General features: G+C 41.3%; 1 protein-coding gene across 1 annotated transcript in view; it reads right to left on the minus strand.

The window, feature by feature from the left end:
• Positions 1 to 21,627, minus strand: part of LOC122815150 (probable E3 ubiquitin-protein ligase HERC1) — a 5,886,073-nt gene that overhangs the window by 379,237 nt on the left and 5,485,209 nt on the right. The window contains exon 71 of the mRNA XM_044087407.1: positions 10,925 to 11,094. Coding sequence (XP_043943342.1) covers positions 10,925 to 11,094 — 170 coding nt within the window. The remainder of the gene's footprint in view (positions 1 to 10,924; positions 11,095 to 21,627) is intronic.

The raw sequence follows: 21,627 nt of genomic DNA on the forward strand, positions 1-21,627 counted from the left end.
CGAATCAAAATCCTATCAAACACAGTGTCAGTTGAAGAGTGGAAAAGTGGGGATGGATGAGAGAGACCTTCTCTTGTGTGAGTAGGTCCACTCTGTGAGGTAACTTGTGATGATTGCCTTTGGTCAAATGCAGTCGAAGAGGGAACCAATGCTGTCTAGGCAAAGATTTTGGGAGCATCCTGTTGAATTCTGAAGAAGACTTTTGGAATGAGAGGAAGGGGAGGGAAAGCATGGAGAAATATCCCCTTCCAAGAAAAAGAAAGGGCATCCACCTTCTAGACCTGAGAACCTGAGACTCTGGCACAAAACAGAGGAAGTTGTCTGTTCAGAGGGGAGGCAAAAAGATCTATTTGAGGAGTATCCTACTGGGGAAAATGTCCAGAAACACATCTGTGTGAAGCATCCATTTGTGGGATTGAGTTATGGTCATGCTCACAGAGTCTGCCAGAATGTTTTGACCTGAGGGAATGTAAACTGCCTGAATAGTCACATGATACTGAATAGCTAGTTCCTGTACTAGGAGAGACAACCGGCAAAGATGATAAGACTTTGCCCCACCCACTTTGTTGATATTCCACATCACTGTGGTAGTCTGTAAACACATTGAAAGGTCCTGGGGAGATGAGAGGATGAAAAGTCTGAAGAGCCAGCAGATGAGCTCTTATCCCCTTGACGCTGATGTGTTCTTTTTGTTGATGAGGTGACCAGATTCCCTGCACCTTTAGGGAACCAACTGCTCCTCCCAATCCCATGTCTAAAGCATCTGTGAACAGCTCCTGAGCGGGAGGTGGAGGATGAAAGGGGAGCCCTGGATTGAGAGTCAGCTGCTGAATCCACCACTGAAGTTACTGCTTGAGACATGGCAGAAGAGGACCTACAAACTTGAGGGGATGAAAATGTTGGGGCCAAATTGACTTCAGAAACCACTGAAATTTTTTCATCTACAGTTTGGGAAAAGGGAGCACAGGAATGGTGGAAGCCATGAACCCCAGAACTCTCAGAAATTCCCTGGCTGTTAAAGAAGTCAGAGGACTGAAAAAATGAAATGAGAGTTAAGGCCTCTGGAGTAAGCAGGGATGCTAGCCTAGGCAAAGTCTGGATCCTGCACCTCAGAAAGACATGATCCTGAGAAGAAGTCAGAAAGAACTTTTTTAAAATTATAGTGAACCCCAGGATCGGCATAAGGGAAACAGCAAAATGGAGATTTTGTAACAAGATCTCTAGAGAGGATCTCTGAAACAGAAGGTTGTCCAAGTAGGGAAAAACTTGGATCCCCCTTAGCCTGCAAAAAGAAATCACTGGAGCGAGGCATTTGGTGAATACCCTTGGGGTAGTAGAAAGGCCAAAGGGCAAAGCAGAGAAATGAAAATGCCAAGAAGCAACAGAGAAACATAAAAACTTCCTGAGAAGGGGATGAATCGGGATATGAAGATAAGCATCCTTGACATCTAGAGACACCATACAAGCCTGAGAAAGAAGAAGATGGAACAAAGTCTGAAGGGACAACATTCTAAAAGAGGGGACCTTCAGAAAGGCGTTTAGAGGAGAGAGGTCCAGAATCAGTCTCCAAGTACCCTCTTTTCTGGGGACCAAAAACATTCTGGATTAAAAACCTCTCTCTCTTTGGGAGACTGGAACTTCCTGAAGAGTTCCCTGAGTGAAGACATCCTGAAGCACCCCTGGAAAAAAGACAGCGGTTCCTGAGGGGGCTGAGGAATTCCCATAAAAGAACAAAAGAGATTTCCAGACCATGAAGTATCCGTGGTGGATAATGGAAAGAACTCAGGAGTAATCTTTAACCAAACAGGAAGAGAAAGGGAAGGATGAAGAGAAAGAGGAATGTGGCTGAGAAGAACTGAACAGTCAGACGGGACCTGGTTTATCAGGAAAAGGAGACTGCTGGGGAACAGAAGAGCTTTAGCAGGAGAAGCCTGCTTCCCATGTTTCTTACCCTTGAGGGGAGGGGGAGGCTGCCTATGAGCAAAGGCTGGCTTATTTGGATAATTTCTTTGAAATTTAGGCACAGGAAAAACATACACGTTTAAGTTCCTGTAAAGCCTTGCCCTTATCCAGAAAGACTTAAAACTAAGCAGCAGCAGCAGCTTCATGTTTACTGTCCAGAGGAGCATCCATCAACTTAGCCTTAATATCATCAGGCAGTGGTTGAAGCCAAAGCCATGAATATCTTCTCGTCACAGATCCAAAGGCAGCAGCCCTAGAGGAAGCATCTGCTACATTATATCTACACTTAATGGAATAATGAGTTACCTGGGAGGTAGTCCCTAACAGGGAAAGAGCAGAAGTCTTCCCTTCAGAGTCTGGGAGATCAGAAATTACCTGACAGGCCTGGAAGAGAACAGCCAACATGTACCGGGACATATGGGTCTGATAAATGACAGCCCTAAAACCTAACGTAGCAGTGGTGTAAACCTTCTTACCTAACCTTTCTATAGTTCTGTTATCTTTATCAGAAGGAAGTAAGTTAGAAGAAGGTAACAACTGCGATGGTTTGTCTGAAGCCACAGACACCATTAAAGGATCAGCAACAGGGCAACTATATAGAAATTTACAGTCCTTAGGCACCCTATAAAACCTATTGGGTTCCATGGGGGCAGGGAGCTGGGAATCAGGAGCCTTAGAAGCATTAGAAAAGGTATCCAACAAAGCAGCCAAAACAGGACGAACACCAGAAGGTCTGGAAGAATCCATTTGCAGGAGCTTGTAATACTTCTTCTGTACCTTAGAAATCTGAACACAACCCCATTTAAAAAATTCCATCATTCTGGAGATTGTGTCCCCAAAAGAAATTTCCTCAAAAGGAGTGTCAGGGCTAGAAGATTATTCTTCCTCATACCCAAAATCTAAAGAAGAGGGAATGTGAAATAAGTAAGCAAGGGATTCCTCATCTGAATCCATCTCCTCCTTAGAGGAGTCCTTTTCCCTTTTAAGGGGAGTAGATGACCAAGGGGGAGCTGGAACAGAAACTCCCTGAGGAGGTTTCAAAGCCATCAAAGCATTAACCAACCCGGAGTAAAATTCTGCCACTCACTGCAGGTCCTTAGGAGCTGAAGAAGTACGTTTAGTCTTCTACTTTTTTTCCAAGGTGATATCCACCTTACAGAACTTAGAAAGGCTCAGAACCTGGATGGCATTCAATAAAAGTAGTTGGGACTTCTTCTCTGGCCAAAATTTGAGGAACACTCCTAGGCCTTTCAGAAATAATCAGCCACGGTTCCCCCGAATGTCCAAAGCAGACTTCTGAAAGGCCTCCAAGGACATGCTTAAGGTCGGATCCATGCTGGCCTCTAAAGCAGTCACGGCAGACGAATTCAACAGAGGAGCCAGGCGGCCCTCCTGGCTTTCACTTGCCTTGGGAGAGATGTCCATCAGAGGTTGAACAGTGGAACAATCTGACCTAGATTTCTTGGCCTTCTTTTTCACAGAAGGCTTCCCCTTGGAGTGGGACATTCCTTCCGTTGTGTCTTTAGCTAAAAGCTTAAGACACTGATTTTCCAAATACAATGCCAAAAAACATAGCTGACTATGGACAGTCTTAGGAACAAAGGCCTGACAAACTGAATAGGTCGTATTGTTGTGGGAAGCGCGGAGACAAAACGAGCACTGCTCATGATGGTCTTTATGGGGAATCTGTCTCCCACACTTGCATTTACTCTTCTTGGATGACATGAAACCCCATAAGCAACAAAAACAAAAGTAAAAGATAAGATATAAAACCCCCAACGGGGCACTTATCTGAAATGGCTTGGTGAACCAACAACAGAATGGGTGTTCAGACTGATCAACCTAAACCTTTGGTATACTGGCCGGACAACAGGATCCCTATTGTAATGAATACTGCAACGATGGAATGGAAGGACATCATTAGTGAACTTAGCCCAAGTTTCCAAATTAGCCAAAGCAATGTCTAAGTGATTTGCTCAAGGCCACACAATAGACAAATGAAGGCTGAGGGAATCAAATCTAGCACTACAGGGATTGCTCACTAATAGATAATTGCCTTAATCCATGATGTCAACTGCCAGACTGTTATGTTGCTTTCAGAATAGGATTACAAAAGACTAGAAGAATCTTTGCACTGCAATTTTTACACAAAAGTAGCTCTATTGCCTTGAGAAAAACTTGTATAGTTAATATTTTATTTAGACATTGAAAGTACAGTTGTGCAAATAAACTTGTCATAACAGTAGATATCGAAATAGATCAATGTTGCAGTAGTTTAAACTACATGGGACATATTCTGCTAAGAATCACAGGTTTGGCCAGTATCCAAAGATGAAAGGCACCTTCCATGCACCCATACATCCAAGGAAGCACAAAAGCATGCAGGTATAAAAGCAGGCAAATGGTCACCAAAATTTAGAGCTTTACTACCTCTGAGAAAATGGAGGTTACTGCTCTAAATACCAAGTTATATGCTAGAAGAAAGGGAAAACATAGATGGATAAGTGGAAGCCCACCCTGGCAGATGGATCAGGTAGAAATAAATCCCTAATAAGAAAATCTGCACCAGATGGACCAAGGGGGCGGGTAGGAGAGAGAATATCAGTACCATAACAGTAATCTATTTGAACACCTACTGTTGTAGCAAGTTTACTTATACAGCTGTACAATGTTAATCATTAGATCACTACTGCAGTAAACTAAGTTATGGGATGATTACTAAAGCCTAGATAGACATGGAGGAGGCAGAGGGACACAATTCCAAATGTAATTAAAGAATAGTCTGATTTGGATAAGGAGTCAATTTTATAATGCTTAGTGAAAAAGTGTACAGATTTACAAGATGCTGCTTCAGGAATAAATCAAGTCCACTATTTTCCAAAAAGCTATAGAAGTAGCAATATCTCTGGAAGAGTAGGCTTTGACCTTCATGAGAAGGGTCTTTCTATCATGAGAATAGCAAAACTGGATAGCAAACGATAACCATTTGGACATACCCTGGTTTGACACTGGCTGTCCCTTCTTCTTACCTTTAAAGGCAATGAACAACTGATTGCAACTTGTAAAGCCTTTGTTCTGTCAATTTGCTATCTGAGTTGCCTGGAGACGTTCAGAGTATGCAAGATTTTCTTCTCTCCCTCATTTTTTTTTTGGTTTAGAAGAGAAGGTTGATAAATAGACTGATTTAGTGTAAATTCTGATACCCCTTTTGGCATGAAGGAAGCATTGGTTCTCAAGGATCCTCCATCCTTATGAAAAGTAAGGAAAGGTTAGACTAACATGAAAGCTTGCAACTTAGGCATTCTCTTTACTGAAGTCAGAGCATTAACTCTTTTCAAAGTAATGAAATTTAAATCACCCTTATGAGCTAGTTGGAAAGGAAAATGTTTACACAAGTGCTTCCAGCACAAAGTTAAGATGCCAATGAGTCACCTCTTTTCAAGCTGGATAAATGTGTAATGCCCCTTTCAAAAACTGTTTTGAAATAAAGAAAAGGGGAAACTAAAGTCAGAAGCGGTCAAAAGATGAATCTTAAATAAAAATGGTCAGATTTTACAGTTCACGCATATACTGCACAACCAAAGGAGCTTCTTTTAGGTTCATAGGTTTATACTAGGCTATCTGCCGTAGGGCATTTATAAGCCTAGCCAGAGTGTGTTTGGCTTTCGCCACCCATTTTAAATTAATTTTGCTATGCCCTTTTTCGAGGTTAGTATACTGTGCCTCTGTCTAACAGTGACACAGAAGTGATACCCAGGGTAAACCTACAATCTCCCATCCACTCATCAAGATTCCTCTTGAAGATAGTCAATTTGGGACTCTGCCTAACCTGGACTGGGATTTTATTCCAGAGTGAAGGGAGCCTCTGGGTTATGAATCTGTCCCTCCAGCATGCCCTATTTATTTCAGTGCTGAGGTTCAAGTCTCTCGAGCGCGTAGCTCGATGGGATTTGGATTTTCTGAGGTGCAGCATGTCCATTAATTCCGGGTTGGACATGGCTTTATACGTCAGGCACAGATCGCTGCTGATCAGGTGGTATGCCACTGAGTAGAGCTGGAGTTTCTTTAACCGGGCAGCATATGGCATCTGATTGAGCCCTTTGATCCTCTTGGTGAGGTACTTTTGGTCTTTCCAGTTGCTGCAGGTGTCTGGTAAGGTACATCCCAAAAGGGGCATTGTACTCAGTTATGGGCCTGATGAGGGATGAGTAAAGAGGCACGATGACCTCCCCTGATCTAGATGTGAATCCCTTCATGATTAGGTGGGCTATATAAAATGTTTTTCTAACCACTTTGGCCATGCGATTGTCAAATGAGAGATTGCTATCAACTTGGGTCCCCAGGTCCCTAATTACTTCTTCTGTACTTAATGGATTACCACCTAAGGGCATGACTATACACTTTTTGGCGTTTAGCTTGAGGCCATGGTTCTGGCACCAGTTGTCTGTTTCTATGAGGCCCTTTTGGAGGATGCTTGTGTCGGCTGGAGAGTCGATTATGGCGCCCAGTTTGCAGTCATTTGCGAACTTGGTCAGCCACAGTCCTTCCATGTTGGCCTGTACCTCCAAGAAATATATACCGAACAAGAGAGGTCCCAGGACTGAGCCTTGTGGGATGCCACTTGTAACTGGTTTGGAGTCTGACATGGCTCCAGCAATTCTAACCATGTGGGTTCTGTCCTTGAGCCAGTTTGCAACCCTTCTAGTGACATAGGGGTTTATATTTAAGCTGGTGAGCTTATCTATAATGCCCGAGTGGGGTATTGTATCGAAGGTTTTTGTGAGGTCCAGGTAGGCTGTGTCGACCACCTTCCCCTCGTCAATGGCCTTGGTGACTGTTTCAAAGAAATCAACCATGTTTAAGAAGCAGGATCTGCCCTTAACAAAGCCAAACTGGGTAGGTTCCAGTGTCTGTAAGTCCCCAATATCTTTATTTATGAGGTCCATGATGATCCTTTCCATAGCTTTGCAGACCAAGCTAGTCAGGCTTATGGGGCGATAGTTTCCAGGATCCGTTGAGGCACCACCTTTGTGGAGAGGGACCACTGCTGCTGTACGCCACTCTTTGGGTACATATCCTGTAGTAAGGCTAAGACTGAACAGTAGTTTTATGTTTGGGTTTAGCTCTTCTTGGAGTTCATGTAGGACGCAGCCCGGGACACCATCTGGTCCCATTGATGCTGTGTTTTTTTGCTTTGGAGAGGGCGGCTCTTACCTGAGCATCTGAGATGTCAGGGGGGCAGCACTCTGTTGGGATAGATATTTGCCCTTTTGGTGGGGAGGTGGGGGAGAAGTTTGCACTGAACCTGTCAGCTAGGATGTTGGCAATGTCTGTGGGCTCAGTGTATTTTTTGTCACTTTGGACCAATTCTGAGTATATCTGGGAATTCCCACCCAGGTTCCTAACATAACTAAAGAAAGCCTTGTGATTATCCTTAGTGTCCTGTGAAATTTTTTTCTCAAAGCTGGCCTTAGACGATTTTAGGAGTGTCCGTAGTTTTTTGCTAATACTGATCAGAGATGCCTTCCCTTTTTGGGATTTTGCTCTATCATGTAGTAGCTTCCTCCTTCTATTGTATAGTTTGCTTATGGCTGGGGTCCACCAGACAGGACGTCTGCCTTTGGAGGATTGGGTCTTGGTTTTTTTTTGGGATTGCATGATCCATGCATTCCTGAAGGTGTTCATAGAATTCGTTTATAAAGGATTCTGTGGTCTGGGCCGTATTTTCCACAGGCCCGGGGGCTTTGAAGGATTCCACCTCGGTTTTGAGGAGTGTGAAATTTGCTTTAGAGAAGTTTTTCACTGTGGTTTTCTGGGCAGGGGGTGGGGTCGGGATGTGAATATCCAATGAGATTAGTTTATGGTCTGATCTTACCAGTGAGGGATACACTTCTAGTCTGGAGCATAGAGTCCCCATGTTGGTGATGATCAGGTCCAGTATGTTTTCCCCTCTTGTGGGAGTGGTAACAAGTTGTTCCATAGCATTTGAGTTTATAAATTCTAGGAACCTTTGGGCTAGGGTGTTGGAGCTAGAGTAATGCTCCCAGTCTATGTTTGGGTAGTTGAAGTTGCCCAATATAATGGTGTTTGGAGAGACCTTCATATTTTCCAGTGTTCTCAGGAAGGCTGAGTGGGGTTCCTGGGTTTGGGGGTAGTGGTCTGTAGCAGGCTATAAACTGGAAGGCAGTTTTACCCACTGTTAGTTGCACATGGATAGTCTCTGATGCTTCGTGCTGTGCCACCAACCTGGAGGTGTGGGTATCTTTGATGAATATTGATACTCCCCCTCCTTTTGTGGTTCGGTCCAAGTTTTGGGGCCGAAAAGCATGGTATGAGGTATAACCTGGTAGTGCTGGGGTGCTCTCGGGAGCTTTGAACCAGCTTTCTGTTACTGCACAGATATCGATGTTCTCCATGCTAAGGAGAGTTTCGAGTGCGTGCATCTTGAGGTTTAGTCTTCTGGCATTGAGTAGCATTACTCTTAGTTTCTTATCCCTTGTGATACCTATGGAGGTGGGTTTGTCTTTTGACCCTTGCCTAAAAAAGGCACTATGGGGGTAGCAAGAGCCTTTGCCAATATCCGAAAGCCCAGGGGTGACAGGTGCAAGCCGTCCCTAGCGAAGCATCCTGGCTTGTCGAGCATGTCATCCCAGGCTGACAGGCATTGGATCCCCTTTGAATGACACCAATACTTAAGCCAATTGTTGAAATTGATCATCTTGTCTTCGTATTGTGGCATCATTCTTGGTGAGGGTAAGATGCTACTCAAGTCAGGGTCATACCGGCCTGGGCTACATGCTCAGAGAGCTCCTCTATGTCTCTTTTCATGTAGTCCAGGGAGGTACGTCTGAGGTCATTCACACCAGCATGGACAATGACTGAGTCATATTTGTACTTGCCTTGGAGTGACCTGAGTGCTTGTGTTATGTGGCGGATCCTAGCGCCCGACAGGCAGCTCACCGTGACCTTCTCCTTGTTCAGCCTGGTGAGCGGACGTCAGTGTGCCTGATGATAGAGTCACCTATTACAAGTGTATCAGGTGTGTTGTTTAGCCTTAATGGCTGTGACTGTTCGGCACACTGGCTTTGTGAGCTATGTGTTGCACGTGTTTTGTTTTGGGGTAGCGGTTGCTTGGGTGTCTGCTTTGGAGGTCTCTGCTGCTTAGGCAGATTTTTATTTAGAGCCTACGAGTATGTTTTTGTGTGTTTATGTGTTTGGTTTGCTGTCGTGGTAGGTCTATGTGAGACTGGAATTGTAGTGAGTGTGGTTTCCTTCTCCTCCTGACTGGTTACGCCAGTACTGAGTTGAGAGAGCTTAGCCTCCAGTTTGGCTATATGGTTGCATCTCTCACGTGTTGGAATTTGTTGGGAGGAGGAGAGGGTTGTCTGTGTACATGAGGCAGTTGTAACATTGCCTCAAGATTCCCAGATTCACCAGCTGGACCGGAGAGGAGATTGACAACTGATCTTTGGACATGCTAGAATAGTATTGGGAATTCCTTTATAATTGAAAAAAAGGGCCAATGGGGAACAATGTACTCAAAGGGAGTTTGTGAGGGTGTAGTGCTTTTAATTTTTTAGTGCTGACTTATATAATTGCTTTAGTGAACAAGTGCCAGGTAACTTAAATGCAATCTGTTACAGGTAACTTAAATGCAAAAATGACAAACAGTAACTTTCTTTCAAGTGAAACAACAAAATAAGTACAGTAAGCAATGCAGATATCACTAGGGATCCACAGAAGCGCTGAAAAGCCGCGTTTTAGGTGGAATTAGCATTTCAGTGAAATAACAAGCAAACAACAAGCATACAAACAAAGCTAGATTCAGCAGGCCTGGATCTAGTCTATGCTACAGCAAACAAGGTGTACCAATTTCAGTAAGAAACAGTTCAAATATGCAGGCACTATAAGCCTTTAACCAGAAATTCCGTGCTCAGAAGGGCAGAGTCCAGCCTCTCCTCCCACAAGAGTGCAGACCACGAACCTTCATAATGTAAAATAACTGGCCAGGCTACTGGATCTGTTTATGTTACTACCTAGGAAATCTATTTCATTTTACCAAATAAGATTTTCTAGTAGCAGGTTTCTTAGCCGCCTGCAATACCTGCAGCATGTCCTCAGAAAATACATGCCAGAAAGGAATTCAGATTCTGTCATCCAGGCTGTCAGATGAAGAATATGTAGGCAATGGTGAATCAGAGACCCCTTGTCTTGTGTGAATAAAAGTATCCTTTGTGGAAATTTATGGTAATTGTCCCTGGCCATTTTCATGAGGTGGGAGAACACTGGTTTTCTAGGCCAAAAAGCAAAGATAGATGGACAGCATTACTGAAGCAGCGAATGCAAATTTGCAAATACTTAAAGAAGTTCATGACAGACAAGACTCTCGTGCTAAAGTCCTTGAAGTCAGAGAGTCAGACTTAGCTACACAACTAAACAACAACAGCTTAAAGTATCCCTTGCACATGTCAGCAACGGCTTCAGGCTGCAGTGTATAATGGGTGCAACATGGAGATGCCACTTACTCAACCAAGTGGCTGTCTTTCACTGCTCCTCTAAACAGTTTCTACTACATTTAAGGTTGTCTGAGCTCCAAGACAGTATCATTTAGCTGGACACACATCCCCCAGACATACATCCCCACCTTTGCTCTGGGATGAGTGAGCCTCACATCACTGATTACTTCTTCCTGTGGTTCTTCTAGCTCCAGGATCACTAACAAAACATGGTTTCATCTGGGCCTTAGTCAGGGCTCCTTGCTACATCATGCATCCTGTCATTATAGACTCTAAACTTAACCCATAAACTGTTAATTAAAAGAAACATTAAAATCATGAAGACACTTTCTCAAAAAGATCTACTCTTCTTGTGTGGTATAGTAATAAAGCTCTTTCAACAGTTTAAAATATCACATTCTGTTAATAAAATGTTAAGAACAGAAAAAGTAAAATAAATTAAATACCTGCATCCCTGAGTTGAGGCTAAACAGTTTCCATGACTTGTACGTTAAATCTGAGAATCTAAGGAGGACCTGGAGACGGCTTCTGAGGGCTTCAAGGCTGCAGTCTTGCAGGGCGTTATATTGAGGAGGAATGAAACATGGTAGTCCAAGTGGCAGGGGAAGTGGGGGACCTATAACAGAACAAAATATATGGTTACCATGGTTTTGTTCAAAACACTTATTCTATCTCCTGCAGTAATAAAGTTATAATGGCACATGCACTATTCACATGGGGAAAGGGTCCTAAACATATGTAACTAGATGTGCTTTTTTTTTTGCGCTTCTGTACTCTGGATAGTTACATATCTTGGCTGATGGCAACACAATCAGAAGCTATTCAGAAAAGCGCATTACTCATTCAAAAAATAATTTTACATTTTGACAGAATGAAAGAAAATGAAATATTGATTGGTGAACTGATGTGCAACATTATTAAAAAGTTACAGGAATCCGTTTTGATAATTACTTAAAACTGGGATTGTTTTTCCTCTACCACATGGCTATGACTAATAACTGAAGAATCACTGCCCATGCTTCAAGAATCCCCAACTTCATAATGTATTTATTTATTTTATTTTACATTTGTTTACTGGGAAAGTCCGACTGGACATGGGTCCTTTTTCAGCAGAGGCCCGGGGAGAAAAGCTCTTAATACAGGTTAAAAATGTTTCATCTTTCATAGCTTTCATATTTGCAGCACGTATCAGTTATGCAGAGTTAAACCACTGAAATAAAATAAACTCAGCAATCTCCTCAGAAAGGCATGCAGGAAAATAACTTTACATGCTATTTCAATTTCCAGTAAGAAAGTACTAGTCAGAGATATGGCTTGCCGGTTAAAGAACTGGAATTTCAGGTACAGTTTCACCTGAAGCAAAATACATGGCTAGCTTCAGAACTAATGATAAAAAAATGGAGGCAGGAGGACAATCTTTATTTATATGGAATACCAGAAAAACTGAAAACAAAAGTATGTATGTTGTTTGTACTCGACTTAGAATCAGATTATGGTCATACTATGCCCTAGACAGGGGAATGGACCAGGGCGCCTCACCCACAGCCATTCTGACATCCCATTACTCCTCCCCCCATTACCATAAACACTGCCCAAAAATATCAGCACACATAATATTTTCTTTTTTACTTTTAAAATTGTGGGAGAGATATGGATTTAATTTAAAACGTTCAATTTAAATATCCTTTGCTGACCAGGTTAACAGCTCTTCACTAGGCTAGTAATGCCTTTCAGAGGAAACCCTTAATGGTATATTTATACTACTGGGGTAGTTTGGCCAGGACATTGGGGGATTTCTCCCTATATTTTTTGATAGCTCAAGTGGATGTAAAAGATGTCACAGCATCTACCATTAAAACAGATGAGGACTCGGTTTACCATCTCATCCAAACGATGTAACACTCAGGAGTGCAACACTTGCCCTTAAAGTGCACTGCAGTAGTAGCAATCCATTTATGTGGTGTGGGAGGAGAACCCACAGCCATCTGCACCAAAAGCAAGTATGCTACCTGTTGTGCAATTAACACTGCTTTGAAATGTTATCACACAAATACCGGTGGCCATTGCTCAACAAATCAGTTGCACACTGAAAACAAACTTGGCATGAGCAACAGGCACCTTTTCTTCCCTTGAAACTCAAACTTACATACATTGAAAATGCAGTGAGACTAGCATTCCTTGAAAATGCACAGAATCTCACATTCCTTGAAAATGCACTGAAACTCAAGTTCATTGAAAATGCACCTCAGTGTGTGCATTTGTAGTAAGTAGTGCAATGGAGAAGTGAATTAAAGCAGCAGCAGCATTTTGTTCCCTATTCTAATGTGCGCTGCATTTAATCCCATGCATTGTTTTATTTGCATGTCTAAAGAGGAGTACAAAGAGTTCAGTGCATTCCTTAAGAAAAATTGTTAAAAATGTAATTGTTCTTCATTAAAAAATTAAATGTTGTGGCAACCCCCAGCAGGCCCTAAACAACTGCCTAGGTCACCTAGTGCTGGATCTGGCTCTAGTGGACTGCATCAAGACTACATTTTTAAACTTCACATTTCATTCAGTTCAAGTGACAAGGTAGTACAAGGCACTCATTGTGAAGCCGTTTCTCATAAAAAGCCTAGCGCTATAATATTTAAATACATTTCATTTTAACACAAAACATACATCATTTAAATGTTGTTCTTTAAAGACAAGCAAGAATCCTAAAAGCTGATGGATCTGGGGCACCCTTAAAACCAACTGGAGCTACTACCCATGTTGACAGTGATTTGTCAAAGTAAAGCCTGATCATAAAAAAAAAAAAAGGAACAGTAGGGCTGGATCTTTAACTACTTTATTTTAGTACAATGGCAACTATTCATAAGCTCATTCAAGAACCTATAAGGAAAGAGATTTTGTACAGTTGTCTCTTTCATTTGACTTGGGTCATGGCAGAAAAGAGTCTTTGGACCAGCTCACTTACTTGGTTAACACAATTTCAAATACAGTGTTAAATTCACTAGTGGACTTCTGGATACTAGAAGGCCTTCTTTCTCAACTAGAAAGAGTGGATATTGCTCAACAGAATTATGGTAGATAGCCAAATCACTGGATGACTAGCTAGACAATATGGTATCTGATAGTGCCACATCACTGAATCAGCTATTTCTGGACTAGCCAAATCAAACACTTGAGCCATCTCTGCACAGATGATGCAATCTGGACTTGCAATGTATTTCCTATGCTAATTTAAGACATGGGAATGCACATTTCTCAAAAGCACTCTGACCTAATTTAATACTTGAAATCCATATGTCTATGACAGAACTCTGTCACTTCTTGAACCTCCTTCACTGGTTAGCATGTTTTACTAAAACATGTGAAACTGATGGTCCTTATGAAAAATCTGGATGAGGAAAGGTGGTGTGGTAAAACAGCAAAACGTTTATGGCCAGAACTGCATCAAGGTCAAATGGGGCCCTAGGCAAGATAATGGAACAACCCCCCCCCCCCCGCAGCTATTCCATTGTCCCATAACTTGGCTGTCTATCCCCAGTTACAATAAACACTGTTCACACTTGTCCGTGTGCAGACTATTTTCCTTCTTTACTTTTACAATGGTTACAGAGATTTGATTTAAAACTTTTGTTTCATATTTTACAGATCAAAAAATGGACACTTCCTAAATGAAACAGTCTTACATTGAAGGCAGACTTAGCATGAGTAACTGAACTTCTCTTCCCTTGAAGTGCACATTCATTGAAAATGCATCTGGTCAGCGGCAGATTATTTGTACATTTATATTGACAGACATCGCCCAAACCAAGCAATTACAGCTGCATTGTTGGCTGCATCCTTCATAGATGTCTGTGCCAAAATATAAATAAAAAGTGACCAAAGTCACATTTCAAATTTGCTTCACACAAACCACCATAAAGGCGCACACAGTGTTTGGTGTTTGCATTGGAAAACAAACAATGTCACACACACCACAGAGAATAATTCACAATAATGTATTCCTCTATTAAAATTAAAACAGTAGGCCCCATACGTCTCAACCTCTTAAATCAAGAAATCTGGAGAAAGCCATAAATAATGGGGATAGAAAGGCACAAAAATAGGGACAATTTTTAAATATTTCTCTTGCAAACTTAGAAAGTTGACAGAATAATAGGTTTTGTGTTAGCATGAATTTTCTGAAGGGTATGAATCTGAAACTCAAATGCCTGTCATTATTTTCTGACTTCAGTCTTTAATAAGTTGCCAATGATTTGCCAGAAAACCACAATTTTTTGAAATAGGGATGAAAAATATGAGGCAAAAATCTGGACAATCTGCAAAAATCTGTACAGTTGAGAGGTAGGTCCTACTGTTAGTCAGATTTATTCAGAGCTAAATAATAAATGCAGTGTCAACATTCAACAAAACAAGGAAACCAGGGATCAAATCCAAAGAATATTGCTCATATGGTAATAGCCTACTACAATTAATTTCCTTCCTTTACACCATAACTATTGTGGTTCAAAGGTAAGCGTTCCTAGGCTTCCAGTCCAGTGGACCACTGAGGAGCCTAGTCCAAATTTCCAGGTGCTCCTAAGCATTGTCTGGTTAAATTACCTGGTTCAGGACAAGGCAGGACATAATAAAGAGGCAAAAATCAGAGATGTTCTACAAAACTGGAGAAAGATGAGAGCAGACTACTCTGAATCACTTATAAAGCAAACAGAACACATTTTACTTCACAATCTTTAATGATTCACAAAACTATGAAACTCTATGACTTACAATAACAGAATGTAATCCACATGAAAGAAATGGAAGGAGGCCTGGCAGTTAGTGTGGAGGATTATGATTCTTGACTCTTATGGATAAGGTAGAAAGTGACCGTAATTGGGGCATTTGATATATACACACACACACACACACACACACACACACACACACACACACACACACACACACACACACACCTACCTTATTCGGTAGGCTAGACTAAATAATTCTCCCATTCAGAAGCTGCACAGTGTGAAAAACTTGCTTGAGATACAGCATTCACATGCTGTCTGGCTAGCTTCTCATTCTGTTCTTGCACAGAGCTGCTTTATAGTCAAACCTCCACCTCAAACTATTTTTACATTATGCTTACATCTGGCTGCTAAAGTTTATCTAAATTTTTTAACATGGAAAAATCTATTCTTGGTTGCTGTTACCTCTGCCAGAAGGATTTTGGAGATTCATGCTTTATCTTCAAAACCACCCTATCTGGTTTTCCTTAAGGACAGTGTGTGGTTGAAAATTAACTCTTGTTTTCTTCCAAAGGTGGCTTCTGAATCTTCTGTCATTCTGTCTGTAAATCTCTCAGTATTTTCCCAAATTTTTCAAACAAACGTGAATTCAGATAGCACCTAATGGATGTTTACTGCCAGCTATGTTTCTATGTGCGTCAAACCAAATCCTTCAGGAAGACTGCTTGGTTCTTTATATCTTTTTTCCCCCCTGGTTAAGATGGAAAAGGGGATATCCAAAGTTACCCTCTCCACTGGCTTTCCAAATGTATTTCTCATGATTAAAAATAGAGGGGTTTATCATTATCTACACCTTCAAAATCTTACTCAACTAGGTCAGTGTTTTTTTTTCCTACAGCTTTCTTTGCCAGAGTACCTTGTCATGACATTCCTGCTGTGACTACCTGATCCAGGGTTCATATCTTCATTCACCATTACAAGTGTGACATACAATCCAGATCTAGAGCCTCCCTTAGGTTGGCTAAGTTCTGGAATATCTTTCCATAAAAGCACAAAGGTGTTACAGTAGCTGGGGACTCTGTCCCATAAACTGAGGAATGGATGGAACAGGTAACATCAGATACAGAAGTTATGTACTCACCATAATGATAGACCTGTGTTGTTTGTCTCTTTCCTTCCTCAACTTCCCACATCCATATGTTTATCTTTACTTCTGCCTCTTATTCATGCTATGGTCTGGCTGACCTGGCCTTGGTTCCTAGAGGGATTTTTTTACAGTAAAAAAAAGGCCAACTCAACTGGTTTCTTTTCATCTTTCCCTAAAATTGTGTCTATTGGTATAGGTCCGTAAGGCAAAGTCAATCTGAAGTAGCTTATTCCATTTGAAGGTATTATGGGCAAGGGGAGAATCCTAAGCACTGGACCCAAAGTTTGGAAGTGCCCAGAGTCTGATCAGAAGACCCATACACTGAGGAAAAGACATCAGATCTAGCAGCGATGGTGATATTCATTTTGTGGATATGCAAAAGGTGCGTCACAGTGGGATCCACACTCTATTACTATTAGACTGTTTTTGCTGCACCATGGTTTACTATGTTATAAATTAATATTTCGGTAAATGCATTTAATATTGTATAGTCAAAAATTTCAAAGGTGACTTCTCCTGTTTTGTATATTTTGTTCTGTATTCTAGTTTATATTCTTCAAATGTATCAGAGTGTATTCTCAGCATGATGTACATGACTACTTTGCTTTGTGTATGTCTATGTCTTGTCTGTAATCGTCAATGGAGCTTTTCTCCCCGGGCTTCCACTGAAGATGGGCTCTTCTTAGCCCAGTGGACTTCCCCGGTCATCAAACTGAAATAAATAAAATAAAAGGCCTTATATGCCAGGCATAAATCACCTCTCACCAGTCTGTAGGAAACATAGAATAGGAACAGGGCTTTCAGGCAATTTGCATAAGATGTTGCGTGTTCAAATTTTGTATTCTTTTTGTGAGGAACCTCAGTGGACGTTCTGGTCAGGTATATGACTTCTGTTACATAACTAGCCTATCAAGTGGCTTATTTATGGATGTGCAAAAACCAAATGCAATACTAAGGTAGCTCACCTACCACACTGAAGGACTGTAAAGTGCAATATACAAACTGTGCAATAATTCAGTCTAATCTTAGATATGCTGCTATTGTTTCAATTTTACTTTGACAATATTACCTTCGTATTGTTCCTTGTCTCCTGTTCTGGGATGGGTGTGGGTCACTGCTGTCCTACTTTACTTACTACTTATTAAATTTCTACTATGATATTTTATTATTTTTTCTCTGTCTATATGTGCAACTGTTTCTGCATTAAGAACGAAGCATTGCAATTTCGTTCAGCTACACTGCTGTGTAGTTCTGAATGACAATGAAGTTTTCTTTGACTTTGACCAAGAGGTACATACCAAATGGGGTGTTCTACTCAATGATGGGTTTGGTCTGATAAGTAAATACTGTCCCATGATAACTTCCCTGGACCTAGACGCAATGCCCTTAGTTATAAGTTTAGTGACATAGAACAATTTTCTTACTACCTTAGACACATGTTTATAGAAAGCCAGGTTACTATCTACATGATTCTCCAGAAACCTGACTACACTGTCTACTGTTAGGGGTGTTTTATCAGTGAGATAATTTCCCTGGGTGACCGACTTCCCAAAGGGTGCTATTATGCATTTCTTGGTACTGAGCTTTAAGTAGTGGCTTTGGCGATAGTCATTTGTCTGTGTTATACCTTGTAAGAGGTTTGTATGTTTAGGGATTTCTAGTATTGCTTCCAGTTTGCAAACTTGGTAAGCCAGAATCCATTGACATTGGCCTTGACTTCCAAAAACAGATCCCAAAGAGAAGCAGGCCCAACACAGAGCCCTGCAGGACTCCATTGGTGACTGGCCTTTTTGCGGTGGTGGTCTCTCCAATCCTAAGTTCCTGGGTCCTGTCTGTGAGCCAGATGGTTATCCAATAAGTTACACTAGGGTTTATGCCTAATTCCATGAATTTGTTTACAATGCCCAGTTGGGGTACTGTATCAAATGCCTTAGCTTGGTTAAGGTAGGCAGTATACACCATTTTGCTCTCATCCATTGCCTTGATTACCTTCTCAAAAAAAAGTCACCAGGATCAACAGGCATGGCCTGCAACACCAAAATGGATTGTGTCTGAAGGTGTCTATGTCATTGTTGGCTATTTTCATGATAATTCTTTTCATGGCTTTGCATATGACACTAGTCAGACTAATGGGCCTGTATTTCACAGGAACTGTCAGTGGTCCACCCTTGTGTAGGTGGATGACCGTTGCAGTTTTCTATTCACATGTCATGCAGCTTGTGCAGATGCTATGGATGAATAGTGACTCCAGTGGCCCTAAAATGACATATTTAAGGCTATTTAGGAGGCATCATGGGATATTATTGGGGCCCATAAATTGAAGTAACTCAGCCAAAAGATTTGCTACATCTCCTAGCTCTGGGTATATGGCTCCATGTACCAAAAGTGTGACATACTGTTGTGTGCTGCCTTAGGAATTTTGGACATAGCTAAAGAAGGCCGTATGGCTGTCCTTGGCCTGGGATACTATGTTTACCTCCTAATTTTCTTTGTTGGATTTAATTAGTCATCCTACCTGTCTACTCAGTTTGATGAAACAGTTTTTTATCCTTTCTGGTATTGCACTTCCAAATTTTGTCTGTGACTTTGATTTTTTTTTTTGTTGTGCAGCCTGTTTAATGTTGGGATTCCACAAGGGTTTTTTTTTTTTTTTTAGTTAGTCTTGGGCTTACTTCTGGTAGGCACAGCAGCCTCTATGCAATCATTGGCATGGTTTTACAGAACTTTTGTGAATAATGTCACATAGGCTACTGTGTTATCTGGGTTGGAGGGGCCTGAAATTTTGACAGGTTTTCACTTAATAAAAGGTTGTTTGCCTTGGAGTAGTTTAAAACTGTTACACAGTTTTCTGAGGTTACATAACTGATTCTTATGTCAAAGAAGACTGCTTTGTGGTCTGAACTTACCAGAGAGAACAAAATACTGAGGGGAAGGAGGGTGGGTCAGCATTCTCCTATATATTTGAGTACCAGGTCAAAAATGTTTGTACCTCTACAAGTTGCAAGCACTAACTTGACCAAGGCTTTATGTTTACAAAGTTTAGGAATCTCTACCCCTGCAAATTGGGGGTCTTGCAGGATTCCCAGTTTATAGAGGATAATTAAAGCCCCCGTGAGTATGGTATTTGGTTGAATGGTAAGTGTGTCCAACAGGACTAAGTATGAGCTATCAGTTTCATAGGATATAGAGGGTGACCTATAGCTTGCTAGAAAATGGTATGGTACTTTGTCTGTGGTAATATGGACACAGAGGAATGTCACTGCATCATCCTATTTAACCAACATAGAGGTATGCTTTTTATTGTTCTGGGATGGGTGTGGGTCACTGCTGTCCTACTTTACTTACTACTTATTAAATTTCTACTGTGATATTTTATTATTTTTTCTCTGTCTATATGTGCAACTGTTTCTGCATTAAGAACGAAGCATTGCAATTTCGTTCAGCTACACTGCTGTGTAGTTCTGAATGACAATGAAGTTTTCTTTGACTTTGACCAAGAGGTACATACCAAATGGGGTGTTCTACTCAATGATGGGTTTGGTCTGATAAGTAAATACTGTCCCATGATAACTTCCCTGGACCTAGACACAATGCCCTTAGTTATAAGTTTAGTGACATAGAACAATTTTCTTACTACCTTAGACACATGTTTATAGAAAGCCAGGTTACTATCTACATGATTCTCCAGAAACCTGACTACACTGTCTACTGTTAGGGGTGTTTTATCAGTGAGATAATTTCCCTGGGTGACCGACTTCCCAAAGGGTGCTATTATGCATTTCTTGGTACTGAGCTTTAAGTAGCGGCTTTGGCGATAGTCATTTGTCTGTGTTATACCTTGTAAGAGGTTTGTATGTTTAGGGATTTCTAGTATTGCTTCCAGTTTGCAAACTTGGTAAGCCAGAATCCATTGACATTGGCCTTGACTTCCAAAAACAGATCCCAAAGAGAAGCAGGCCCAACACAGAGCCCTGCAGGACTCCATTAGTGACTGGCCTTTTTGCAGTGGTGGTCTCTCCAATCCTAAGTTCCTGGGTCCTGTCTGTGAGCCAGATGGTTATCCAATAAGTTACACTAGGGTTTATGCCTAATTCCATGAATTTGTTTACAATGCCCAGTTGGGGTACTGTATCAAATGCCTTAGCTTGGTTAAGGTAGGCAGTATACACCATTTTGCTCTCATCCATTGCCTTGATTACCTTCTCAAAAAAAAGTCACCAGGATCAACAGGCATGGCCTGCAACACCTAAATGGATTGTGTCTGAAGGTGTCTATGTCATTGTTGACTATTTTCATGATAATTCTTTTCATGGCTTTGCATATGACACTAGTCAGACTAATGGGCCTGTATTTTACAGGAACTGTCAGTGGTCCACCCTTGTGTAGGTGGATGACCGTTGCAGTTTTCTATTCACATGTCATGCAGCTTGTGCAGATGCTATGGATGAATAGTGACTCCAGTGGCCCTAAAAGGACATATTTAAGGCTATTTAGGAGGCATCATGGGATATTATTGGGGCCCATAAATTGAAGTAACTCAGCCAAAAGATTTGCTACATCTCCTAGCTCTGGGTATATGGCTCCATGTACCAAAAGTGTGACATACTGTTGTGTGCTGCCTTAGGAGTTTTGGACATAGCTAAAGAAGGCCGTATGACTGTCCTTGGCCTGGGATACTATGTTTACCTCCTAATTTTCTTTATTGGATTTAATTAGTCATCCTACCTGTCTACTCAGTTTGATGAAACAGTTTTTTATCCTTTCTGGTATTACACTTCCAAATTTTGTCTGTGACTTTGATTTTTTTTTGTTGTACAGCCTGTTTAATGTTGGGATTCCACAAGGGTTTTTTTTTTTTTTTTAGTTAGTCTTGGGCTTACTTCTGGTAGGCACAGCAGCCTCTATGCAATCATTGGCATGGTTTTACAGAACTTTTGTGAATAATGTCACATAGGCTACTGTGTTATCTGGGTTAGAAGGGCCTGAAATTTTGACAGGTTTTCACTTAATAAAAGGTTGTTTGCCTTGGAGTAGTTTAAAACTGTTACACAGTTTTCTGAGGTTACATAACTGATTCTTATTTCAAAGAAGACTGCTTTGTGGTCTGAACTTACCAGAGAGAACAAAATACTGAGGGGAAGGAGGGTGGGTCAGCATTCTCCTATATATTTGAGTACCAGGTCAAAAATGTTTGTACCTCTACTAGTTGCAAGCACTAACTTGACCAAGGCTTTATGTTTACAAAGTTTAGGAATCTCTACCCCTGCAAATTTGGGGTCTT

This window comes from Protopterus annectens, chromosome 1.part1 (genome assembly GCF_019279795.1).
Source record: "Protopterus annectens isolate FY-2018-M chromosome 1.part1, PAN1.0, whole genome shotgun sequence".
In the NCBI taxonomy this organism is placed as follows: domain Eukaryota; kingdom Metazoa; phylum Chordata; order Ceratodontiformes; family Protopteridae; genus Protopterus; species Protopterus annectens.